Genomic DNA, 15,355 nt, shown 5'->3' with positions numbered 1-15,355 from the left:
TGCATAATTTCAACCAGAATACTAATTCTCTTCATTCAGAAATATTTATAATGGCTAAATTAAATGACTATCTGAAGTGTTTTATTTCCCATTTGAAGTCATCCCAACGTTACTAAAAGTCAACCTCAATTAGCAGATTGAGATTGTGATCTACAATGGTTCCTTTTTTTTTCTAACCAATTTCTGCTAATCTCTTCTACTGCCAAGACATGAACAAATGCCAAGAAACAATGACCTAAACACTATTCATATATATAACAAATTGCCAGTAATATATGAAAATTGTACAATTCCATAACTGACTGTTAATATTTAATATTATATCAAAAGTATTATTAAAAATCATTAGAAGCACAGGAAAGAAGACATAGCCCAATCCAAGACATACGTATCCAAGAAACTCGAGGATTTCTTTCTTAATATCCTCAACAGAAAATTGGAAGGAAATTAGGGACACCTGGGCTCTTTCCATTTTCTCATTTTGAACAATATATATATAGATTTATATTACAGCAGCAAAATATGGTATATATAAATCCTGCAATCTGTAATAGGAATCAATCACAGGTTGAATATGAAGAGAACAAAACAGCTGTCATGGTAATCAAATGCATGATATATATTTGGGGCTTAATCAGAAATAAATTAAAATTCTATTTTAATTTCATGAGAACTTGACACCTTGAAACAAGTAAATAATATATCATTAAAAAAAAGAAATTACCAAGAGAAACTAATTTATCCAAAATATCTGAATAACAGTAATATACACAGCTCAAGCATTTTTTATGTTTCTGTTTGGCCTTAGCAGACTCAATACTTCAATAGCTTTGAACGTATTGGAGAATGTTTTTACAGAGGCTAGACTATTCAATGTTATCAACAAATTTTAAAAATTACAAAAATAAATTTGAATATACAAAAAATGGAAAATGAAGAATTGGAATATACCATATTGCAAAATCATCTCTCAAGTTCTAAGAAATGTTAAGTATATTTAATATGATGCAAAAACCTGGCTAGCCCTATAGAATTTGCAGGATATGCTCAGTATGTCTAGCAATACCCATGCTTTCAGATACAATATAAAATATACTGCACTAGTAATCCCAATTAACTTACCTGCACAAAATATTCTTAGCTGCTGAATGGGAGATATTAGTTGTAAGTGAGTAGTGAATAGGTCAACAAATGCTCCAGGATAGACAATAAATATAAAAATTCCAAAGCCATTAAACCGAACTTGTTCTCTAAAAAGCAATAGAAAATATTTTTTTAAGATTGAATCAAATATATGTAACCAAACAGATCAACATGCTTCACTGTATCTGCATGGAATTTTATTTTCTATGTCTACTACTATAGTGATACAGATGAATTGCCATTAACCTAAGAAGAATGTTATTTCAGAATAAAATAATAATCATAATCATATTCTGAATAGCAGTTAATGTAATTTTATTCTATGTATTGTGTGCTTTACTTCAATTATCTGACTATAATCTTTAGCACAATCTGCAGGCAGAACTATTACCCTCCAAAAAGGGGTACAGTATATAACCAACTATGGTTTGTTTAAGGATCAAAGGAGCTAGGAAAGGGGTTTTTTGATCTGTTATTCAATGTCTAACCAGCACAATATAACAGATCTGTTCAATGAAAGAAAAAGAAGTAGTCTAAAGCTATGGTAGCAAACATAAAGATAATTGAAAGACAATAGTTTATAGTGAAATAGAAATTAGAAAAAAAATTCAGGTTAACTCCTTCCTTATCAGTCACTCTGTGTCAGGGGTCATCAACCTTTTGGACCTCAGGGACCACTAAATTTATAATTTTAAATCCTGTGGACCACTAATATGATCTACCTAATGACCGGTGGGTGGGCGTGGCTAGGTGGTCATGTGACTGGGTGAGCGTGGCCAACTTTATGTCACTCATGTCGAGGGGCACCTCGCCAGCCTCTACTTGCCTCTGCCCTCCCAGCCACTCCTCACCTGCCGGCCTGGGCTCCTTAGGGCCCCAACAGGAAGCAGTTGTTGGAGCTAAGCAGCCACCATGAGAAACAGTTGGCAAAACAGCTGGCTCAGTTCAAACTGGATCTGACTGAGAAGGAGGCACAGAAGCACCCCATTGAGGACTACGAGCATAGGCTTTCCAAACAGAGAGAAGACCTGCGTGAGTGCAAGGCTAGGAACCAGCACCTGGAGGCTCAGTGAGCTAAGATAGTCAGCCAGTTCCAGGCCATGATACAATCCCACTGGAACAAGGCCCTCTGGCTCTTCGCCACCAGCGGCACTTCTCCCCAGCCTTCGCCCAAAGCCCCGTATCAGGAGGCTGAAGCAGACCCCAAGTCAGAATTTCTGCCCCCCTCCGACCCACACAAAAAGACCCCGAAGGGGGAGACTCTCTGCAGTAACAAAAGCATTCATTGCATGTATCTGGCCCAGGGGCTGTAGTTTGAGGATCCCTGATTTAGTGAAATATAAAAAATGCAAATAATTTTTCTGCCTACAACCAAAATTTTCTCGCGTACCACCAGTGGTCCATGCACCACCAGTTAGTGACTACTGCTCTGTGTTATCATGGAATCAAGTGAAACTGGTTTGTACTGTGGGCCCAGAAGGTAATTCTTCATCAAATATGGTCTCTAAAGCAGTCGTGTTTGCTTTCCCACAAAAGAACCGGTTTTCATTCCAATGTATCTCCTAAGAGATAAAATTTTACAACATACCAGAACACTACTAACTGAACTGCTGCTACAGCATTTCACAGATACTATATATTATGAAATGGGGCACCCTCCGACATTTGATCAAAACTAGCATTTGCACTAAGAACATAAGAACAGCCATCATTTTTAACACAAGAGTACAAACAGCAGTAGTTCAGTATGATGAATTTTGAAAGTGATCTATTAGATATACTAGAAACACAAAAGTACTAATTGACGAAGTAAGTGATACAATAATAGGTAATATGAGCAACAAGTAACTGTGAGCATAACTCTGAGAGATGGACAGTACCTAAATTTGACAAATAAAATAAATGAATAGACTATAGAAATCAGAATCAGACAAGCCCTGTGGTGGCGCAGTGGTTAGAATGCTGCAGGCTACCTCTGCTGACTGCCAGCTGCCAGCAGTTCGATTCTCACGACTGACTCAGCCTTTCATCCTTCCAAGGTCAGTAAAATGAGGACGCAGATTGTTGGGGGTAATATGCTGACTCGGTAAGCCTCTTAGAGAGGGCTGTAAAGCCCTGTGAAGCAGTATATTTATTTATTTTATTTTATTTTATTTGTATACCGCCCTTCTCCAACAGGACTCAGGGCGGTGAACAGCCATGGTAAAACACAACATATAAAATTTAAAAGCAATTTAAAAGACATTAAATAATTTTGGCCATCAATTTAAAACAACCCAGTTAAAACCAGTTACAAATTAAAACCGCAAGGATGGGATCAAGCCAGCCCGGCTAGATGAAATAGATGTGTTTTCAGGGCCCGACGAAAAGTCCGGAGGTCTGGTATCATGCGTATCTCTGGGGGTAGATCTTCCAGAGGACAGGTGCCGCCACAGAGAAGGCTCTCCCCCTGGGGGTCGCCAGCCGACATTGTCTGGCCGACGGCACCCTGAGGAGGCCCTCTCTGTGCGAGCGAACTGGCCAGTGGGAGGCTATTGGTGGCAGAAGGCGGTCTCGTAGATACCCCGGTCCTAAGCCATGGAGCGCTTTAAAGGTGATCACCAACACCTTGAAGCGCACCTGGAAGACCACAGGAAGCCAGTGCAGCTCGCGCAGGAGAGGTGTCACATGGGAGCGCCCCGTCGCTCCCATAATCCCCCGCGCGGCCGCATTCTGGACCAACTGGAGCCCCATGTAGAGAGCATTGCAGTAGTCCAGGCGGGAAGTGACGAGTGCCTGAGTGACCGTGCATAAGGAGTCCCGATCTAGACTGGCGTATCAGGCGGACCTGATATAAGCCTAAGTGCTATTGTTATTTAGTTTTTTCTTTCAAGAAATATTTGACTTGTGGCCAAGAAAAAGAAAGGGAAAAAAAGAAAGAAAAAGACAAAAAAGAAAAAGTACAAAGTTATCATCCTGGCCCCAAAACCTCTCAAGCAGTAAAAGGAAATAGTGTAGAGCAGTGATGGCTAACCTTTTTGCCATCACATGCTGGAGGGGGGGGGGGTCATGCACGTGCATGCCCACACCCATAATTCTATGTGCCCTGCCCCCGGCACATGCCCATATGACCCCCCGCTCCCCCCACTCCTGGCACACGATGGCCTGGTAGGTCCATTTTTCTTTCTCACCTGGCTCCAGGGTCTCTCTAGGAGTCTGGGGAGGGTGAAAATGGCCTTCCCCACCCCCCCAGAGGTCCTCCGGAGACCGAAAATGGCTCATTTAACAACTTCCAATGGGACTGGAAGTTGTTAAATGGGCCGTTTTCAGCCTCCGGGGGACCTCTGGGGGTTGGGGAAGGCAGTTTTTGCCCTCCCCAGTCTCCTAGAGAGGCCCTGGAGGCTGGGGACAGCAAAACATGCAGACACCTAGAAAAGAAGCATCACCAAATGTCCCTAACAATGTAGCATCATCAAGTGCTTGTGACAGGTAGAAAAGTACCCCAAGTCTCCCTAGGAAAAAAAAAGGTGACTGTTGATGATAGGAGATTCAATTCTCAAGAGAACAGAACCAGCTGTCTGTAGACCAGACAGTCAATCAATCAAGAAACGTATGTTGTCTTCTTGGAGTAAAAATCAACGATGTAGCTGAGAACCTAACCAAAATAATTAAACCCGCAGATTACTACCCTTTTCTATTACTACACATAGGGATGAATGACACTAAAAGCACTATTGATTACGAGCAGTTAGGCAAGAAAATTAAGGAGTTAGGTGCACAAGTAGTTTTTTCATCTGTAGTGCCAACAAAAGGTCAACATCCAGTAAGAGGACAAGGATTCTAGAAGCGAACCACTAGCTAAAGGGTTGGTGTCGCCAAGAGAACCTTGGATTCCTGGACCATGGTGTGCACTACCTCCGCGATGGGCTTTGGCAAGGGGCTCCACTTCACAAAAACTGGAAAGAATGTTTTCAGAAAATGACTGGCTCAACTTATCAGGAGGGCTTTAAACTAAAATTGAGGGGGGATGACCAATCTTTAGAATCTCCAGGACCTAATTACAAGCAAAAACCCCTAGAAGATAAATCAAATAATGAGGTAATGAGGAATCGGAAGGAAGACAAACTCAAACACCAAATAGGAGACATAGGGAACATACCCAGAGTATGTTAAAGATAAACATAAAGATCTCATATATATACAAATGCACAAAGTTTGCAGAACAAACAGGGTGAACTTGAATTACCCTGAACATGAAGGTAGATACGATAGAGTTGGAATTACAGAAACTTGGTGGGATGAAACCCATGACTGGAACATACTGATAGGATGTAAACTGTTAAAAAAACCCAGGTCCCCTAAAAGAGGAGGTGGATTTGCACTATATGTAAAAGACGACTGTATTGCTACAGAACTGCACAAAACCAAAGACGAAAACCTCCTAGAATGCTTATGGGTCAATATAAAAGAAAAAAAGGATGACATTGCCATAGATGTATATACTACAGGCCACCCAACCAAGCAGAAAAAATAGATGCACTTTTTGCTAACCAATTAACAAATATATGTGCTGTGTTTTCCCAAAAATAAGACCCAGTCTTATTTTTGCGACCCAATCTTATTTTTTTTCAGCCTCAAAATAAGCACCACGTCTTATTTTTGGGGCATGTCTTATCCGCTTATCTTAGGATCACCACAGGCATGACTCCCATGCCCTGACCCCTGTTGTGCTGCTGCCCAACTTCTGCAGCTGCTCGTGGCCAGATGCCGCATAGCTCGTTACACCAGTGCTGCCGCTCACGACAGGATGTGTGTCGCTTGTCATGTCAATGCCACAACTCACGGCAGGAGGTTGCATGGTGTGTTGCGACATTGCGCACGTGAGTGTCAGGACCGGCATGACAAGCCTTGTAGCATTCTGCCGCAAGCGGCAGCACCGGCATGACCCACGTGGCGTGCTGCCATGAGCGGCTGCAGCTGTGTCATCAGTCACATTCCCCTGCTCTTGAGTTGCCAGCACCAGTGCAATGCAGCATGTGGCGTCTAGCTGTGAGCAGCCACAAGTAGTTGCAAAAGAACTCGGGCAGTGATGTGACAGGTGTCGGGTGTGGGAGGTCTGGCTGTGGCAGTCCTAAGGTAAACAAATGCAGGGTGCATGGGGCAGCTTCATCCTCCCTCCGCCCTAGCTTGATTTTTACACGTTCGCCTAGCCCCACCTCGTGCAACCAGATGATGGGTGGGGCTTAACTAAGGGCTTATTTTGGGGTAGGGCTTATATTAGGGACAAGGGTGAAAATCAGGCTTTTCAGAGTAGGTTGTATTTTTGGGGAAACACAGTAGGAAACACACTAGAAGAGTAATGGAGGACTTCAATTACCCTGACATCAACTGGAAGACTAATTCTGCACCAAGTGAGACATTGATTAAGTTCCTGACCAATCTTGCTGGCAATTTTGTTGTCCAAAAGGTAGAAGAAGGAACTAGAAGTAAAGCTATACTGGACCTAATTCTTACTAATAAATGATAGAGGCAGTTGAAACCGCAGGAATCTTGGGTGAAAGTGACCACATCATACTGGAATTCAACATAATGCAAACACAAGCATTAGAACACAATGATACCAGAGTCTTAGATTTTAAAAGAGCTGATTTTAACAAACTCAGAGAGAACTTGGGAAAGATTCCTTGGAGAAAATCATAAAGGGGAAAACAACTCAAGAAGCTTGGGAAACTCTGAAAAATATGATCATAAAAGCCCAGTCAAGCACAATTCCACTGAAAAAGAAAAACAAGAAATCCAGGAAGAAACCAGGATGGCTGCACAAAGATCTCTCTGATAAACTGAAAGGCAAAAAGGACAAGTACAAAAAATGGAAAGAGGGACATATAAATAAGGCAAAATATCAGCAGATAGCCAGAATCTGCAAAGACGAAGTCAGGAAAGCAAAGACTCAGAATGAACAAAGACTTGCAACAAAAGACAAAGATAATTTTAAAAAGTTTCTTTCAACATATTAATAACAAGAAAAAAGTCAAGGAAACAGTTAGTCCACTAAAGAGGGAAGATTGCAAGGAAGTAACAGGCAGCAGAGAGAAAGCAGAACTGCTTAACTCATTCTTTGCATCAGTCTTCATGCAAAAAGAAACTATAGCCCAATCTACCAAAAACATAACTGTAAAAGACAGTTATGAAATAAAAGTTAAAATAAGCAAAAAAAATGGTAAGAGAACACCTGTCTGATCTTGATGAATACAAATCACCGGGATGTGACACATTATATCCCAGAGTTCTAAAGGAGCTGGCAAATGTCATCTCAGAACCACTGCATCACATCTTTCAAAAATCCTAGAGCACCGGGGAACTACTAGAAAACTGGAAAAGAGCTGATGTGGTTCCCATCTTTAAAAAAGGGAAAAAAAAATAGACCCAGAAAACTACAGACCAATCAGCCTAACATCAATACCCGGGAAGATACTGGAAAATGTCAAGGCTCTGACTAATGAACCCAAGCAAATCAGAACTCTGAGACTAGGATCCTTCTCAAGCATCTTCTCTATTGAGTATATCATATTGGCACAGCTTCAAAGGAAAATCAAGTTTAAATCTTTCCCGCAGTTTCACTATAATTAAACTAGGACATAATCCCAACCCCAAGTGTCACAGGTCACATTGGCCAATTGGGTTAATTGGCTGGCTCTTCAGGCACTCCTTCAACCTTATCTGTTGCCACTAGAGACAACCTTGGTTCTCATGAGAAAGCTCTTTGTTGTGTCTAGTAATGCATTCCAACCTCCTTCCTCCCTTCCCCCTCTGTGTGGCAACTGAGAAATAGAAAGATGGCTGCTGCCAGTTTCAGTTGGAAGTTGACAGTTGGCTTTCTCCCCTAGTGCATGAGAAGTATATGTAAATGGGCTTATACTTAGGAGCATTCTAACAAATCATGCTAGGGCTTATTTTCTGCTTGGGTCTTATTTTCAGGGAAACATGGTAGCAGATGATGATCTTAAGGTTAGGTATCCTATGTACTCATAAAGGGTAGCCTAGTTCCTTTTGAGTGGAAAATCATTGCAAGATTCTCGATCATTTTATCTCCTTTCTGTTTTGTTTGTTTTTGAGAATTTATTTTCTTGCTTGTTCTTTGGAAGCCCATATATTCTCATACAGATAATCCGAGTTATGACAGTTCACTTAGCACTGTTCAAAGTTACAACCTACCCTCCCCCCAAGAACTTACAACCGTCCCGAAGTTACAAATGTCGCAGCACTACAGTTATCATTCACACTTATGAACAATGACAGAGGTGCAACATTTCCCCTACCTATTCCCCACCCCCTGGATCTCCACAGCCATTCGGCCTATGGAGACTCATTTACCTTACAACGATCTAGTGAGCTGTCAATTCCACTGCCTGCTTCAGTGCATTTGCAGAAAACAGAGGCCTAAAGTAGTGAGAGATCACCCGAGATCAGTAGCACAAAATCAGGCGCTACTGATCTCGCACTACAGTATGTTAGGATTCAGAGAACAGAGGCCTAACATACTAAAGTGCGAGACCAGTAACACAAGATTTTGTGCTACTGATCTCGTGTGATCTCTCACTACTTTAGGCCTCTATTTTCTGCAAATGTTCACAAAGAACAGAGGCCTGCACAAAATCCAGGGCAAAAGGCTTTGCAAACAGATGGAAGGCCTCTTTGTTTGCACAACCTTTTGCCCCAGATCTCATGCAGGTCTTAGTTTGCAGAAAAGAGGCCTAACTTATGTAGTGCAAGATCACATGAGATCAGTAGCGTGAGATCTTGCACTACTGATCTCACATGATCTTGCACTACAGTAGTTTAGGCCTCTGTTCTTTGCGAACTGAGGCCTGTACCAAATCTGGCTGAAGAGGGCGTGTAAGCCAACAAGAGTTTGAGGCAATGAAATTGCCTTGCTTGAAGCCTCCATCGGCTTGCAAATGCCTTTCATACCATTCCAATCTCGGCACAAAGAGCATTTACAAGCCGATGGAAGATTTCAAGCAAGGCGATTTCACTGCCCCAAAGTCTCATTGTCTTGCAAATGCTCTTCGTCCCAAGACTAGAATGGTGCAAAAGGCATTTGCAAGCCAATCAGAGACTTGAAGCAAACAATTTCTCTGCCCCAAAATCTTGTCAGCTTGCAAACACTCTTCACGCCGAGACTGCAAAGAAACCATGGGAAAGAGACTGGAGAGGAGACAGATCTTCACAAGGTAAGTGACCTGCGGCAGGACGGGGGGGAGCAATTGTGGGGACCCCATAGGAAGGAGCATGAAGTAACCCAATGAGTCAGGGGAGGCCTTGAGTGGTTTGAAGCAGGTGGCCTGTTCCATCGCTAGGCCCCCATGACCTTCCCCACCCTGAGATACCTCATGTGCACTTAACAACCTGCACATTCAATTAGCTAATACTTGGGCAGGGAGTGATCACAGTCAAGTTACGCGATTCACTCCTACGAATCCGCAGGTTACAAATGTAATTGGCAGGCTCCATTACATTCGTAGTTTGAGGACTACCTGTATATGTAAACATGAGAAATTAAGAAATCATAGAAATTAAGGCTTCTAGCAAATGATACTTTTCTGGTTACAAAGTCAAAATGTGGATTGCATTACCTAATAGCTGCCACTCCATGACCAACTTCATGTATAATACCACTGATGAGGATTGCTGTGAAGAAATAGGACAGCTGGCTGATGGGAAGGTTTACACCAGGTACCTGTTTTCAAAGACATAACAAGATACAAGGCAGCAAGAGATGCAGTGATAGGTCTTCCTGCATTCTGTTAACACAGCTGCCCTAAAAACTACTACAGATTTTCCAGTGCTCTTATAAAGAACTCATTTTCATGAAAAGGCAGAAGAGAGGAAAATTATAACCAGATATAATCTGGTCATATTTACATACTATCCTGGTTGAAGAACCCCTAATTCCAAATCACAAGGACTAGTGAAGAAAGGCAGTAGCATACTTTATTTTATTGTCCCAAGGGTGCTTTTTCAAAAGACAACTGGACTTTTCTTCATTTTTTCTTTGAAAACATTTCACTTCTCATCCTGAAGAACTGATGAAGCTTCTTGGATGAGAGTGAAACATTTTCAAGGAAAAAAACAACAGTCTAATTGCCTTTTGAAAAAGACAACCAGGACCTGGGTGATTGAGAGTCTCCATAGACACTTACCTCTTTTTATGTTCTTAAAACAGAAAATAAATTAGACTTTTCCAACTGTTGTCCCTCCACAAATTTTCAACTTTAGTTCAGCCAATCTTCATATATGGCCAGCCAGAACACACAGAGGGCACCAGATTGGTAAAGTCTATTTAAGATACGTTAACATGCTTCATCCTGGAGAAAAGCTATATGGCTGCGAACAGTCAACACTGACTTGATGGTATAAATCAATTTTAAAAAGCGCTATTCAAAATCCACTGCATTCAATAGTTTTGGATAGCTATCTACAGATAGAATGAATTTGTACATAGATCAAATGAATGCAAAACATGTTAAAAGGCATATATTTTGATTTTAATGTGCTAATACTATTTTATCTTGATATTATTTGATTGCTTATTGCAAATAAAATATTAAGAACATATTAATAAAACTACAACATAGGGAGGGGAAGAGTTATCTCACCTCCCCATAAATATTATCTGATTATGTGTTTACATGCCATACTTAATTTTCCTGAACATTTTTTTTCTGCCTACATGTATCATAGGTACTTTAGGTTACCTTGGGTTCTGGAAAAGTAGCCCCAGAAATCTTCCAATATAAAAATAAATATTAAGACATATCGCCATAGCTAAAGTCTGAATGATTTCTTGTAAGATACTGATTTTAAGTTTTCTTTCACTGGTTAGATTATAAATATAGAAATAAAACTCACCACAACCTGCAGCATTTGATCACTTTGACTAGCAGGGTTTTCAGTTAACATCTGTGACAGAGTCTGTGTCAATGTCTTCCCAAGCAGAACCACAGAACCAAACATAGCTGCTATGCCAAAAACCATCCCTATGTTAAACCTAAAGCAAGCATGTAAATATTGTTATAAATTAGTATCATCTCCAACTTGGTAAGCACACATGGCAAATTCAAATACTTAAGTTTCCAATTTCCTACACATGCATTCATTGTACAAAAAAGAACTCTAAAATAAAATGGCATCCTATTTAGCTGTCATATAAGCAATCAGTTTCAGAACAGTAACCATTCTGATAGGAAGAATTGGAAGGAAGAATTTCCAGTAATTGTCTCATAGACGCCTGAATGGTATTTCTGAAACAATACCAGAGATAAAGAAATCTTGGCTTCCATCTTCCCCAGGTGTAGAAAAGGCGGTTGAAAAAAGCTGTCTGCCATCGCACATGGAATGGAGAGACTGACAGTCCATAGGATACAAGCCATTCCTCATAAGGCTCTTTCAGAGAAGATGACTGTAAGAGAAGGTGAATACAGTAAAACAAAAAAGGAACTCAAGAACTTTGCAAATTAGAAGTATGATTGCACAAATATCTCATGTTTTCTTTTACTTCTGGAAAATGAGTCCGTAACTAATGAGGGCTGGCAAGCCAACATCTGGTATGTTGAGAACATGATGGACATTCCAGCAAAATGGTTATTAAGAGCAAATGGTTCATTCACAAAATAGCTGCCCTATCTATATACAAGACACCAATATAGCAGAACATTATTTGCCTCTTTCTCTTGTATTATATTTATCTTGTTCTTTATATGCTTATATTTATCCTGTTCTTGAAAGGCAGTGGTGGGTTTCTACTGGTTCGCCCCAGTTCGGGCGAACCAGTAGTGGTGGCGGTGGGAGGCTCTGCGCACGTTCCCGATTCCAAACCAGTAGTGAAGGTAAGTGGAACATGCTACTGCTGAAAGATATGTATTCTTCTGAAATAAGTACTGAGCCAAGCCATCCACCATTTTTATTTCCTTAAAAAATATATGGATCCATATGGAGTTCACAGACATGAAATGAAGATGATGCTGAAAGCTGGTTTTCTCTCTTATGTTTCAATATAAAATGTCAGGAGAGGCAAGAACTTGCCAAGTATCAACAGAACTGCTGTAAGCATAATGGCAATCAAGAGTCCACACCGGAGAGGCAGAATTTGGACTATGTCTTATTCAATCTCTGCTATATTTTTTGACTATTTTCAGCTGTTCTTTGGATTGGATGTAAAGCAGGGGAGGCTGGGGAATTCTGGAAATTAAAGTCCACAAGTCTTAAGGTTGCCAAGGTTGGATATCTTAATGTAAAGCATCAACAGTGCGTTATTTATCAATATTTTTTCTGGAATGCACATCAAACCTCTGGAAAAGGTTTGCTATTTTGAAAGAAATTGCAGCAGTAGATTCCTGTAATAGCAATGAAACCAATGAAACTAATATACTTACTGAGATGAATGAATATCTGAAGTAAAACTGCACATTCTTAATTTCATTTTAAAACAAAATCAAAGAGAAAATGAAATGAGAAGAACCAGAATTTGACAACAGAAGTTGAAGAGATTTGCAAGGCTTGGGGAATGTTACTGTGACTGCAGTGTATGCACTTCCAAACTGAAAACATGTGCCTAATTCATTCTGAATACACTTATGACCACAATTGAGCCCACGATTTCCATTCCTAAATAAAGCAGCTAAGTAGATTTTGCCCCATTTTATGACTTTTTCTGCCACAGCTAAGTAAATCACTGCAGTTGTTAAGTGAATCATGTAGTCATTAAATGGATTAGGCTTCCCCTGTTGACTTTGCTTGTCCAATGCCAGATCTCTGGGAAGGTTACAGTGATCACGTAAAAAAGTATAGGTAGTCCTCGACTTATAATAGTTTGTTTAGTGACTGTTCGAAATTACAATGGCACTGCAAAAATGGACTTGTGACCATTTTTCACACTTACAACTTACAACCTTTGCATCATCCCCAAGGTCACATGATCAAACTTCAAATGCTTGACAACTGACTCATTTATAACAAGGGCAGTACGCCGGGGTTATATGATCGCCTTTTGCAACCTTCTGACAAGCAAAGTCTATATTCACTTAACAACCATGTTATGAACCTAATTACTGCACTGATTCACTTAATAATGGTGGCAAGAAAAGTCATAAAAAGGGGCAAAATTCACTTAACAAATGTCTCACTTAGCAACAGAAATTGTGGGCTCAATTGTGGTTGTAAGTCCAGGATTACCAGTACAAAAAGTGGCTCCCACACTCACAAAGCCGCATACAAAAAAGGTTGGATCCTTTTTCCTTGGGCGGCTGAGGCAGCCTAACCAGCCTTATTTCTGGCCCATCCCCGCGCCTATAAAGCACCTAAGAGAGACAAGTGGTCAGCAGAGGAACCAATCACGTTTCGGTCTTACTCTGCACGTCTTAAAATAAAACTTAGAGAGGTTGGAGGTGAAGGGTGTGAGCAACTTTTGGATAAATGAAGCGTGTAATTTTCCCTCGAAAACCGCTAACAGATCAGGCCTTGCAAACGAGGCAAGGTGGGCAAAGCCCGAGCGAGAGTTGTGCAGAACATGGAAAAGGCTCGTGGCCGCTATGAGCTGCTCTTCTTCCTCCTCTGAAGACTTGAGGAACCTATCGCCCGCAAAGATTTCCCATACAAGGGCCTAAGAAAGGGAAAGGCTCCCGTCTTACCTTCAGTACCGTGTCGGTTATGTATATGGTGCACCAACCCCCCAGCACGCAGACCACCACAGGCAGGGGAATCATAGTGACGGCAGCAAAGCAAAACAAAAGTGGCCACGGCGACCAAGCCGCGATTCACAGTTTACGGCCCGGAACAAAATGTCCCTCGGAACTAGGGTGAGGCAACCGCATTTCCTGAGAAAGAGACTTCCGGAAAAAAGCACCGGGAGAAACCTAGTGTGTTGAGTGTTTGATTCTTGGCGTTAACTTCAGGTTCTACTTTGCACTTGATAGACGGCTTCCTTTAAATGGAAATACTGGGGAATTAACATATTGCGTGAAGAACAGCGGAAGTCTTTGTTGTTTTTACGTTTTATTCAAATCATAATTATTTAAAAAGTCCGAACGCACATCTTTTCCACCTACTTGCACCCCTGGATTTTCATTTTTCTCGAGAAAGCTTTTTAACGCTCGCTAACGTTTCACTATGCGTTTGTGGAGATTCTCAGTTAACCAGGTCATGGTTGTCCCCAAGGTGCTTTTTCAAAAGGCAACTGGACTTTCCTTGAAGACGTTTCGCTTCTCATCCAAGAAGTTTCTTCAGTGAAAGTCCAGTTGCCTTTTGAAAAGCACCTTTGCGTTTCACTAACTGGGAAATGGCCGGGTTCGGAAGAAAAATCTCACTGCGTAATTTCTCACTATGTATTTAATATCATGAAAATGTAGAAGGGAGACAGGCAGCTAGAAGGCTTGAAGTCCCCTCCTCGCGACAGCGTATAGTATAGGTAGGGTCTAGGAGGGGAAACTGTCAAGTTTATTGTACTGGAAGTAAAGACACTCGTGGCACATGGAAAGCAAATTTATTAGCGTAGATTACAAGAGTAGGGAACTATGGCCCTTTAAAGACTTGTGGACTTCAACTCCCAGAATTCCCATGATTCAACTCAATTTCCGAGGAACCAGCGGACGTTCCAGCGGAAACCCAAAATCCGCCCCTCGGAATGTTTGTGTGCGTGCTTCTGTATGCGCTTGTGTCTCAATTGCAGGAACGCTTGCTCTGAAAAATTCCTTCGAGCCATTCCGATGCTTAGCAAGGTTCTTGGAACGATCAACTGAAGACCAGTTGACGCTATAGCCTTTTATGTTATACTTAGGAGTCCACAATGTTTTTTCCTTATTCCACACACTCCACAGCTGCCATAGCTTACTTAAAAATAAATGTACAGTACTGATCTGGTACTTATAAACTAAACATTTATCTTTACTTGTGGAATGTATGCCTAGCGTGAATTTAAGGCGAGGGAAGTTTGGGATTCCAAATTCACTCGTTTGATTTCCTGGATCCGTAAACTGCAAAAGGGCATCTGTAACACAGCATTCGTTCTGTGGTAAGAATGCATCCCACCCCAATCCTTCTGAGTATGTGCCAAAATCGCTAGAATAAAACTAAAAAGAAAGGAAAAGAAATACAGAAGCTGCTAAAAGTAAACGAACACCATCTCCATTTTTTTTTCTTCCTCTAATAGAAAATAGTTGCAGGCAAACAAACCTGA

At 41.1% G+C, this 15,355-nt stretch overlaps 1 protein-coding gene across 2 annotated transcripts in view; it reads right to left on the bottom strand.

Annotated features, from left to right (window-relative positions):
- The window catches only part of MBTPS2 (membrane bound transcription factor peptidase, site 2), a 69,353-nt gene extending 55,065 nt beyond the window's left edge, over nt 1–14,288 (bottom strand). Inside the window, exons 1-5 of one of the 2 annotated variants that reach the window (XM_034433882.3) lie at nt 13,812–14,050; nt 11,439–11,584; nt 11,035–11,173; nt 9,759–9,862; nt 1,123–1,250 (exon numbers count right to left, since the gene is read on the bottom strand). In XM_034433882.3, the coding sequence (XP_034289773.1) occupies nt 1,123–1,250; nt 9,759–9,862; nt 11,035–11,173; nt 11,439–11,584; nt 13,812–13,886 (592 nt within the window). In that variant the 5' untranslated portion in view covers nt 13,887–14,050. Of the gene's footprint in view, nt 1–1,122; nt 1,251–9,758; nt 9,863–11,034; nt 11,174–11,438; nt 11,585–13,811 lie in introns of both variants that reach the window. The other variant, XM_034433904.2, reaches the window with a different exon arrangement.
- Between the last annotated feature and the right edge of the window lie 1,067 nt (nt 14,289–15,355).

Source organism: Pantherophis guttatus, chromosome 5, assembly GCF_059756535.1.
Source record: "Pantherophis guttatus breed Tessera chromosome 5, ASM5975653v1, whole genome shotgun sequence".
In the NCBI taxonomy this organism is placed as follows: domain Eukaryota; kingdom Metazoa; phylum Chordata; class Lepidosauria; order Squamata; family Colubridae; genus Pantherophis; species Pantherophis guttatus.
This window is presented reverse-complemented; position numbering and strand designations above follow the sequence as displayed.